Below are 12,088 nucleotides of genomic sequence, written 5' to 3'. Positions count from 1 at the left end.
ATGGCAAGCTCAGTGACCATGTTGGAGTCGAGATTCAGTTTTTATTATTTTATACACACAGAGCTTTTTACCTCTTGAGTAAAACACACATTACCCTTGCACTCCCACTCATGCACATGCCCTCACGCGAGTACGCACACACACGCGGAAACCTCATAGTCATGCAGGCAAGCTTGAGGATATTTTTGGTTACCCGTGATATTTTACAGCAAATCGAGTCTGCTGAAAATTTAACATGTTTTTGTGAGAAACAAATATGATGTTTTAAATGGAGTTAAAAGGATCTGAGATGTGATAGAGAAGCAACAGGTGATCAGACTAAAAACACAGAGGAGGCACTGGGGCTGGCGTGGTTCTTAAGGGCAGACCCTCTGTTGTATCTGTGTAAATCATGCTGGGATCAACATTAAGTGGGACCTGCGTGTACAGTAGTTGGCGTGTGCAGATCTTTTTGCCGATATAATTGGCAACAAGGAATAAATAATCCCATTTAGCAATCCACATGTGTGTTCTCTTCTCTGCAGATGTATCTAGTAGATACCGGTTTATTTGGAATGGGTTCACTCACAATTTCAGAGGTATATTACAGTTGTCGTTGCTCTGTTAATTGATCAAGCCCTTAAAGAAGCCATGAAAGTCTTTATATGAATTCATTGTTACGAAAAGTGCTTAGTAAATAAATAACCATTACCATTTGGGATTTGTTGGTAGTATAAAGAGGCTAACTGGATGCTATGTAAACAAATATATATATTTTTTGCTTTCTCCATATTCCCATTTTATTATCCCAGGCACATGTCAATGTCGTGATATGAATGATACCATGCTCTTCACACCTCTGGCATCGCCAAGATAGTGTATTTTCTCTTTCCTCTAACACTTCTGCCTTGCTCCCTAGCCCACTCCCTCACCCATTCTGCATTTATATATATCTTCATGTCCCCTATGAAAATTGATGGCGCTATTTGCTCATTCTTTCACTAAATCTTCATGACACGGAGGCCACTTGAGGATTTAGGAACTAATAGTCCTTCACGCTGCGCGGGGTTCAGGGAGGTGCCCAGAGAGTCTTCAAATTGCTGAACTCACCGTTTAAGAGAGCCACGCTAACAGCGGAGGTTAGTACATTCTGAACAGCAGCAGAGAGGAGGAGATATGACAGGGCAGGTGTATCTTATAATCGATAGCCCCTGCCAACTACCTCCATTTATCTGACCAGGAACATTAACAGTCAATGACAGTGTCGGGCCTCATCGATTCTTCGCTGTCATCCTGTGTGTGTGTGTGTGTGTGTGTGTGTGTGTGTGTGTGTGTGTGTGTGTGTGTGTGTGTGTGTGTGTGTGTGTGTGTGTGTGTGTGTGTGTGTGTGTGTGTGTGTGTGTGTGTGTGTATTTGTGTGCACTTGTGTATTTGGAGGAATGTGTACACACTATTAAATGTCTGCGTTGTGAGTCTTGCATGCATGCTTAATGGTGTTTGTGTGTGTCTGGCTGACTCTTTTTGTGAGAGAGCGTGCTTGAAAAGTGTGTGTGCGTGCAAATGCATGCACATGCATGCATTTGTTCATGCAAGTCGCAGGATGAGACAGAATTTGGCACGTGTCATCCTGAAAATGAAAGCGGGACGAGCGGAAGACATTTTCTCTGTGAATGATGGGAGTGATGTCACGAGATGAAGGACGATGAGACCCTCCTCCCTCTTCAACACCTCCCCTGTACAAGAGCATGTGTTCATGTCAACCTACAGGTGGCTGTTGCAGACAGTGAGCCTCTGAGAAAGCATACAGCCTAGGGACCAAGACGATGATGCCTTGAGTTTTTAGGGAAGAACCGCTGTGTACCTCTGCCTGAAGAGAGATGAGGATGCGGGGGGGGGCTGTTTATCAATCGATTCCTGTTATGGATCCCACCTACCCCTGTCATTCTCCTTCATCAATGATTGCTTCAATTGAGTTTTGTTGTCTTGTGGAAGTTTAAATGGCTTGACTTAGGCCCCGCCGTGGGTCCCTGCAATTTCCTATTATACAAACAGCCTTGTCTGCACGCCAACGCGCAACCACGAGTCGAGAGAATAATTGGGCTGCAGATTTATTGCCGGCGTCTCGGTAGATGGAGAATATGTCTAAATCCTCTTAGAGACCTCATAAGGCATCTTGGTAAGCACGCCATTGGCTTTTATGACGCCACAGATTTTGTCTTCCTTTTATACTTAATCCCCAACCCCACCGGCCCACCCGCCGCCCCCATAACTCTGCCCCCCCCCCCCCCCCCCCCCCCCCCTTTTTTCAAACCTCCACCACATCCCCCCGTCTTTAATTCATTCTCTTTCTCTCTCTTGCTCTCTCTGTCGCTCTCGGTCTGTCCGTCTCATTCTCTCGCCCTCTTCTTCTCTCTCTACTTCTCTCCCTCTCTTTCTCTCCCTCCCCCCTCTCTTTCTCTCTAACCCTCTCTGCGCTGGGGCGTTTATATGGACGAGAGCGTGAGATGGAGGGGGGGGGGGGGGGGGGGGAGGAATCAATCATGTTTGGGGGGGTTGGGGGGGGTGGCGGCGGATAAATAACTTTTCATGTGAAAACACCTCAGCGTTTATGGCTTTACTAAATGATCCATAATGCGGGAGGGAGTTGCTTGGTCCTACAGATTAGAATAGGCCGGCGCAAGCACACACACACACACACACAAACACACACCACAACACAACACACACACACACACACACAATAGCACGCACACAGTGGCGCGTGCCTGAGACGTGCACAAATCTCTTTTATGAGGCTGCCTCTTAAAGGGCTGTCAGTCCGGTGTCTGGTGTGCGCCGGCGGCACACTCCTCCGAGCCCCCCTCTCGGTAATTGAACCGTCTCCCCCGGAGTGGCGGAATGGGGTGGGGAAGCCGTTTGGACAGTCTGTGTTGGTGCCATTAAACCCGGCTCATGCATAAATCTAACCTGCTAGGGGTTAGCGCGTAAGAAGCCAACCTGATCCCCTTGAAAGAAGGAAGAAAGAAGAAATATATTCCTGATATATATTTATGTTTTAGATCGTCTTATCAGCGGACATGATACGTGTTACCTCCTCCGTTAAAGGGGCTTTTATGTTCAAGCACGGCTGTTCTGCACACAGGCTAATAAGGGGCCATCGCTGGGTGCGCTGAACACGGGGGTGGGTTCACACTTCAGGCTCATACACTGCGGAGCTTGTTGTGTCACATCCAGTGTCTTTGTTCTGCTATATGGTAGTTAGTGGTGTTGGCGCCTTTTGCTGCCGCGGACGTGGACACTTGTGGCAGGTGGGCAGGGATTCGGGAAGGGAAGATTGCCACATACTGGGAATAGCACCATCAACTACATGAAATTGAAAAAGACTTGTTTGTTTAGCCTGGATATATTCATAACATCAAAAGCCTGCCGCTTGCCAGTGATTCATTTTGGTTGGTCTCAGGTTCCTAGTCAATGTGTGTCAAAACAATATTACTTGAGCTATTAGTGTCTTATTTAGTACCAAACTTTTCCATCATAGCATCAGCAATCGTCAGCAACAGAAAGCTATGACAGCACTAAGCTTGTCATTGGTATATATAGATATTTTTATATTCAATTTTGTTTTCAATGCTTGGCAACGATTTGGGTGGTGACAAATGGTGTGTGAATGGGTTGTATTGCAAATATTTTTTGGACAAAAATTCTCATCAACCCAGCCACCCATCCGCTTTATTGCTGTTAATAATTACACACAGCAAAATAATTGCACCCTTGCTCCTTCTGTCTCATCCCAAAGTAATTTGTTTTTAGAACTAAACTAACAAAGATAATGCAAACCAGGTCCAGGACCTGAAATCCTCCTTGTATTTCTGTTAGTATAACTGTTATTGTATTACTGCGTTTGTCTGTGTGGGTTTGTGTCCTTGCATGTGTGTGTGTGTGTGTGTGTGTGTGTGTACATATATGATATCTCCATTAAGTCCATCAGAAGCAGAGTCAGTTGAAGAGAGCTGCCATCTGAGCCAATAGATAATTAATGAATCCTCCCAGGGAAACTCTCTGGCATAGTGCCCCCCCCCCAGCCTCCTAACCTTCCACACATCCTCCTCATCTTCCTTTTTTTATTAATATAAACACAATAAAGTACAATTTGCATATATATAGTTCTCCCACCAGCCCTCCCAGCCCTGGGAACAGCTGAGCGTCTCGCTGATTGCAACCAGGGGAAAATTAAGATAAGACAGTAATCCCGTGGACAGAAAATGTGCTTTTTGGCTGGACGCACGTTGGGCCAGGGCGACTTAGGTAGGCAGAATGTGTGCGGAGCCCGCTGGTGAGCAGTAATGAAAACAGCCAGCCTCTCCTGGCCTCGTGTTTGCGATGCGATGAGAGCGCCATATCAGGAGTGATCTCCCGCTGACACGCATCGTATGTTTCCCTTCTCGGGATCAGCCACCGTGTAGCTCTGCATAGTTGGCTGAGATTAGGACTTTATGGGTGGTTTATGACGTATGAGCCCACCTCCACGCCGGACCAGCCAATTATTCCATTTTTGGACGAACTGAGGGAGATATGAGGTAGTTGAAAGCAGATGCCCCACCCCCTCCACCCCCACACCGACATCAAAGCATACGACATTAATGTGTTTGCGGACAACAAATATATTCACATGCATACATCCATACATTCATAAATGAAATAGCGTTTTATGAAATACCTACTCTGTAATTTTTCTCAAACCGCTGGGGGGGGCACTTCAAGTGGTGCTATCGTTACTTGGCGTTGGCCCCGTTGGCTAGCTACCTCCTGCTTACCGTCTTTTGCCTGTCATGTTAGCCGACAAGCCAGCCACTTACAAAGGGTGTGTGTGTGCGTGTGTTTGTGTGTGTGTGTGTGTGTGTGTCGGGGGGGTGAAACGGCTGCCATTGGCAACAGCGGTGCTGGGATAGCGATCAGAGCTGTCCGTGATAATGGCCCCGGTGGCTTTAATGATAATCTACTTGTGAATACCCCCCAACCCCCATTCCCCACACCAAGCCCCTTGGGAGCCCCAATGGGTGACAGGAAACAAACAGCGCTGTGACACTTCCCGCTAATTAGCATCATTAGCATACGGCCATTATGTGGCCGGACGGTAGCATGACAGGGCTCAGAGAAAGGCTACAGCTGTGACCTTTAGGTGGGCAACACCAGCTGTCAGTAATTACCTATAGCCCGGGCCAGTGGCGCGACAGTGACGTACACTTGACACTCGAGTCCTTGAGAAGCGACGCACACCGCCACGTATAATTGAGCCTCGTTCTTTTGTTTTCCATCCGCTCCTCTTTTTTTGTTGTTGGGGAATAATTACTTGAAGCAAAGCATTAGCTAAAAAGGCAAATTGTCAACCGTTCTTTACCTTTGAAAATATTAAAAACAGAGAGAAACATTGGGCCTTTTAAGCTTTTTGGACCTCAGGGCTAGCTTTTACAAAAATTGCCGAGTGAATACAAATATGTGACTAGTGTGTAAAGTGCTGGGGGCTTGTGAATAAAGAACCCAGGTAGCTGAACACATACCACAGACATTGTGTTTTTGGTAAGGGTATTTGCCAAACACCGCTGCCTGAACACCCCGTCGTTTTGGCAATGGAAATAAGTGATTAATCCCTAAATGCCAGTAATCTGCAGTAATAGTTTGTTGAAAATTTCAAGTGCTTTTATCCTTCTTTGAAGATGGAAACGTTGAATGATTTGATGTCCTTTTTCATCTCGTGAGCACAACTTCTTTGCCAGGCTTTGGGAGTCAAGGCAACAATTTTACGCTTTAGTGGAAAGGTATTTTAAGCCTTCAAAACATCCGTGAAAGATTCTTTACGTGGGGATGAATCAGTACCTTCTCGCAGCATTACCCAAATGAGTTAGTACTGTTGTACACATGCATACATTATGATACCATGTATGTATGTTTTACTGTTTTACATAGACACCAACACAAATTCTTCCACAAACACACACACACACATACACACAGTGTCCTTGTGCTTATACTAAACCACATTGTCCCTGCTGTGTGTATATTGCTTTCCTGACTATGTGCTCCTCTTTCTCCCTCTCCCTCCCTCTCCCTCTCTCTCTCTCTCTCTCTCTCTCTCTCTCTCTCTCTCTCTCTCTCTCTCTCTCTCTCTCTCTCTCATTCTCTCTCCGTCTGTCTCTCTGTCTCATTATCTCTCTCCCTGTCTCACTCTCTCTCCGTCTCTCTCTCTCTCTCTGTCTCTCTCTGTCTCTCTCTGATTCTCTCTGATTCTCTCTCTCTCTGATTCTCTCTCTCTCTCTCTCTCTCTCTCTCTCTCTCTCTCTCTCTCTCTCTCTCTCTAACAGGAGCGTCGGTGATGAAGGTCATTGCGTCCGACGCCGACGACCCTACCTATGGCAGCAGTGCCAGGGTGGTCTACAGTGTTCTGGAGGAGGAGAAGATTTTCACTGTGGAAAGACACACAGGTCAGAATTGAACCGCAGCAGCATTATCATTACTCTTATCATTAGTATTATAGTATCTCTCTCTTTCGCTCCTAATCTTTCTCTTTGACCCCAGAGCTCCATTGTTGGGGTACTTTGTGGCTGAGCTTCCACAGTATACTGTCATTTTTTTTTTTTAAACTTTTCCATGGATGAGTCTATCGTTATTTATTTTTCTGCAGCTTGTCTTATTATGTAGTGAACAATGAAATGGGGACCAAGACTGGCCAAAATAATGCATAATATTGAGCCATTAAGATTGCATTTCTTATTGCCTATCACAAATGCAGACGTATGCAATCCTCATCCACCACACCGTATTTACAAATGGAAACATTATGGTGGAGATCCATAAATACATGATTAATATAATGTATTCAGATCATATGGAAATATAATAGATGTAAATATATTTATATTATTCCAATGAGGAACAGCAACAGTGACAACTTTACAGCTTCACATCTTCGGAGCTTTAGCGGACGTTTATCATTTAACCTTTTTAAGAAAAGAATGCATACAAATGAGGCGACAGTAAATGTGAGGAATGTACTAATGATCAACCATTAGTCTCCTGAATATTTCATCTCGTCAAATTTTTAAAGTTGATTTGCTGGGGACAGCACAATCCTAGGGAGAGTCAAGACTACTTTACCAGTGGTACTTTCCTCCGCGGTCAGCATATTGAAGAATCCCACTGGCTGGTCTGGCAGGTACTAGAGAAGATATAGCCCTGTCCACGATCTCCCAGGTGATTTCTAGGCTCCATGGTGCTCTGTAAATGCCCCCCCTGGGAGGGGCACTACATGTTTAATTGATTCCTCCCCTACTTTGATTTGGTTAGCGGCAGCGAAGAGGGGATGATGAATGGCTCTCTCCCCAAGGTGCTCTCTGGGAGACTGCAAGGCGCTTTATTTAGGAAACGGGACTACCAAGTGCGTCCATTAGGTCACAAGACATGGGGACGGGACTGAGACATTACTTTGTTGTCGCATAGGTTGTAGTGAAACTTTGAACGTATCAGACGACCGACGACTGACCTGCTGGCTTTGCAGTTGTCCACCACCATGCATATAACATGTGTTTAAAGTAAGAAGAATAGCAGATCAAATCGTTTGAGTAGAGTGTAGAGTATGTCAAGAGGAAAAAGGAGTGTATTGGATGTGTTATGCTCTGACTCTTTGGAGAATCTTGTGGCCATGCTGTGAGAACTAATGATTATCATAGCATTGATTAATGCCGTGAATTCACATGAACGCTTATAACAAATTATTATGGTAGACATGAATATAGACTTTGGCTGTGTTGTCTGGATGGTCTCTCCACTTTTCTGCTCTACTGCTCTCTGTGCTTTGGCCATGGCAGCATGACCTGGAGTGACGTGGAGCAGCCTAATGTGACCAAAGTGAGAGAGCTATGCATCAGATACCAAGCACACCTTTGGGAGTGGCTTGACATGAGCAGTAAAGGCCACTATGGATCATGTCGAGGGTGGAGTGGATGGGATGAATAATGGGAATAGGTTACAACTGCATGTTTCATATATTATCCGTATCCTCGTCTTTGTGGATTTTATGAGACGAAACCCCCTTTTTTGTATTTAAACAGGGAGATCGTTCTACTTTAAAGTGTGACTGCATAGATAGATAGAGAGTCAGAAATATATATATATATATTAGAGCTGTCAGTTAAACGCGTTATTAACGACGTTAACGCAAACCAAATTTAACGGCGTTAAATTTTTTATCGCGCGATTATCGCAATTATTTTATAAAAAAAAAAATATATATATTTTTTTTTTTTTCCTTTGGCTCAAAACAAAGAAGCAGTAGCCTGACTGCTATGTTCAAATGACATTTGTTCAAGGCAGTCGTTTAATTGCACTATAGGCTCTTTTTTTGTATCGTCCTGTTTTGATCAGTGTATATGCCAATGTTTTTATCAATAAAAAATGATTTGCACAAGGCAAGCCGATGCACTTCACCATGTTGATAAGAGAATTAAAATGAGAAGAATTATGGGACAAAAAAATCAAGGGATATTAAGCCTAGAAAAATAATTTGCGATTAATCGCGATTAATTAGAGTTAACTATGACATTAATGCGATTAATCACGATTAAATATTTTAATCGCTTGACAGCTCTAATATATATATATATATATATATATATATAGAGATGGCTGGATGTATGGATGGACAGGATGGATGGATGGACAAAACTGTTGACAAGACTAAACAAAACTGAGATTTGATCAATTATTATTATTATTTTATTTTGAGAAGTGAGGGAAACAATTTCTTTCAATCTGGTCTGAATAAAGCTAGACTCCTCTGTTTTTCCTTATCTCTCTCCCTCTCTATCTATCTTTATATCTCTACCTCTCTTATTCTCCCTCTCTCTTTCTCTCCGCCACTCTCTTCATCTCTCTCCCCCACTCACTTTCTCTTTCTCTCCCTTGCTCTCTTTCCTTCCCTCTCCTCCTTGTTCTCTCTCTCTCTCTCTCTCTCTCTCTCTCCGGTTCTCTCCTGAAACCCCTTATGTTACGACGGGGGACCATGCAGAGCTCTGGCACTACTGAAGCAGTACAGTTTTCATGCGCTATCTTCCATGTAAGGCTTGGCTTCTCTCCGCCAAACCAAACTGTCATTTTGAATACAGCCCAGGCAAGTAATAGTGCATGCACACAAAGTATGAGCACGACGACACAATGTCCTCCACTGAGACGCGGCAAGCTTCGGTGGGGGGATTGAATGCGCTGGGCTCCTACCACCGCATTAGAGTGCACCGTGGGAGTCAATATTCGAGATGGGGGGAGGAGAACCATAGCTGGTTATGGCAAAAAAGTGCAAAACAGGAATGGGACCTTTTTGTTGAATCTGAATCATCTCCCCCCACTTTCCTCCTTACCTCTTCCTCCCCCCCCCCCCCGCCCATCGCCATTGTCACGACAACATCATCAGGGATCATCCTGACGGCGGTGGCGGGTCTGGACCGTGAGACGCAGGACCGCTACGAGCTTGTCGTCAAGGCGACAGACATGGCGGGCCAACTGGGCGGTCTCTCTGGCTCCACCACAGTCACCATTGTCATCACCGACGTTAATGACAACCCACCTCGCTTTCCACAAAGTGGGTAACACACTGACACACATGCACACACACACACACACACACACACCCTTTGAAGGGATTTCTCCAGAAGGCCCAGTGCTGAAACAACAAATATATTTGTTGATCGTCAGCAGATAAGTACATTTATGATTCGGATCGTTTACTAACAGTTGCAGTCATTAAACGGAAAGGAAAATACCGTATTTTGCCGCTTAAATCCTCAGGAATGTGCAATATGTTTGCTTGGTTTTTTTCTTCTTCCTCAGATGATAAAACGAATGCTTACGTTTTTCTTGGCTGCGCCTCAGTGAAGCGAGCAAATCACATTGGACTCAACTTGCACTTTATAGACTGAGAGAGGAATCCATTAACCCCCAGAAAATAATCAGGGGAGAAGGGCGGGATGAGAGGAAGAGAGTTAAGAGAGGGAGAGCTAAAGAGACCAGGTGGGATTCCAACAACTGTTGGTAAGAACAGAGGAATACTGAATTCTGACTGAGGAAGTGCGAAACTCTTCTCAATGAATAATTTCATTATAATTCTGTTTTAGACAAACACATGATCTCAAAGTAATGGGATGTGAGGCCTTTGGAAAATCCTGAGTGAGGTTCATGAGAAGGTCTAATTACTAAGGACTGATTTACCCCTGAGGGAATACATGTCGCTGTATGTCCAACTATATAATGGCAGTTGCAAACGTGCCTGGAGAAGGCATCGCACACAAAAGGTTAACTCAAAATGACATTTCACTGCAGTTTATCTTAATGTCCCCGAATATGGCAAAAGTGAATTTAAAATCCCTTTTGATATTTTATATTTTTGCTTAGCACTCAGAAAAAGCTAATTTTCTCTATTCCACCATTCTCTGTCACTGTCTCTATCTGTCTCTCTCTGTCTGTCTCTCTGTCTCTCTCTCTCTCTCACTCCCTCTTTTTCAGACATCAAAACACACACACACACACACACACACACACACACACACGCACACGCACACATACATACACACACAGCAGTTATATAGACAAGATAGTCAATAAAGGGAATCTATGTGTGGCACGGCACTCAATAAACCCTGAAGGCCGGCAGCCAGCTGCCCTCGTCTAACTTCAGCTTGGATCACCTATAGGGTGACCCTGCATACTAATGCTGCCCCGCTGCTCCGATCACCACCACCCTCTCATCTGGTGCTTTCAAAATCATGAAAACAACACTAGATACAGGAACAGCATACAGGACATAAATGTGCTCTTGTGCACAGGCAATACAGCCACTGATTACTGGTGCATTTGTATGCCTTAGAGAAATATGCACCAGGGTGATGCAGGGGTCTTGGATATTGGCACCCAACCTCAGGGTTCGATAGATACAGGATGCTGCTTTATCATTCATAAAGCGAGATCTGAATGCATACACATTGGTTTTCTGCCGAGAACCGTGGCAGTAGTTTAGCCCTCATGTGTTTGAAATGATGAATCCAGGTTGGTGTCTTTGTAAAGGCAAGGCTTTAGATAAGGCGCAGTGTTTGAAACACCACAACAGAATTTCAGTGAGGAGTTTGAATCCTCACCTTTAATTGAGTTGGAAATAATATTTCTTTGTTTTATTTTTTTGTACTATACCATTTTGAGTTCTCCATCATGTATTGACTATAATTTGCAGCTGTGAATATTTATTATGTGCCCTTTATTTATAACCATGCCATTCACCTCCACCATTCACCAAGATTAATATATCTATACACATGTTGTGTTGTTGCAACATCATGCAGGGAAAGTTCAACAAAAATCATTCACTTCACCAAAAAAGTATATTGACACTTATGATACTTATTATTCCATGACCTTTTGAAATTCATCGTCTCAAAATATCTAAGCTATTTAATTAGCAAATTATATAATACAATATTAAACTATATATTTTTTCCCTTTTGTATCCATTGCTGTGGCAAAACAAAAATAGTTTTGCTGTTTTAGCATATTCGATTTTCAGACCATTTGCTTTTAAATAAATAAATCTGAAAAGGAACATGCTAGCGCCTGCACTTTCCATCCTCACTGGAGTTAATTTTCAAGCAAACCATCCTCAACAACAACTTTACCAGAGTCCCATTGGGGCCAGTGTACACTTATGTACTGCATGTGTTTGATTACTTTATATGCATGCGTCATCTCCTCTCAACAGTTTCACAAACATACATGTTGTTTATGTTAATGTGAACTCCAGTGGAGTTGCAGAATCTGGCAGATGTATCTTCTTGATATATTATAATGATGTGATGCGCAAACCGCCTCAAATGAACAATACAGTAAGTTTACCTTCTGTCATACTTCATTGCGTAAATATACAATTCATTTATGCTATTGTGTGATGTATCTCATATTTTGCTCATGCCTATTTTCCTCTCATTCTCTTATTGTGTCAATCACAATCAGTGCAATAATTTGTGTTTACCCAACCAAAGCATAACACATTTAGATAAAATGTGTTTGAGGGAGATGA

At 43.7% G+C, this 12,088-nt stretch overlaps 1 protein-coding gene across 1 annotated transcript in view; it reads left to right on the top strand.

The window, feature by feature from the left end:
- cdh22 (cadherin 22) overlaps window positions 1-12,088 on the top strand; it is a 139,318-nt gene that overhangs the window by 86,385 nt on the left and 40,845 nt on the right. Inside the window, exons 4-5 of the mRNA XM_030375616.1 lie at window positions 6,339-6,458; window positions 9,440-9,607. Coding sequence (XP_030231476.1) covers window positions 6,339-6,458; window positions 9,440-9,607 — 288 coding nt within the window. The remainder of the gene's footprint in view (window positions 1-6,338; window positions 6,459-9,439; window positions 9,608-12,088) is intronic.

This window comes from Gadus morhua, chromosome 13 (genome assembly GCF_902167405.1).
Source record: "Gadus morhua chromosome 13, gadMor3.0, whole genome shotgun sequence".
Classification (NCBI taxonomy): domain Eukaryota; kingdom Metazoa; phylum Chordata; class Actinopteri; order Gadiformes; family Gadidae; genus Gadus; species Gadus morhua.
The sequence above is the reverse complement of the archived record's forward strand: the minus strand, read 5'-3'. Positions and strand labels throughout refer to the sequence as shown.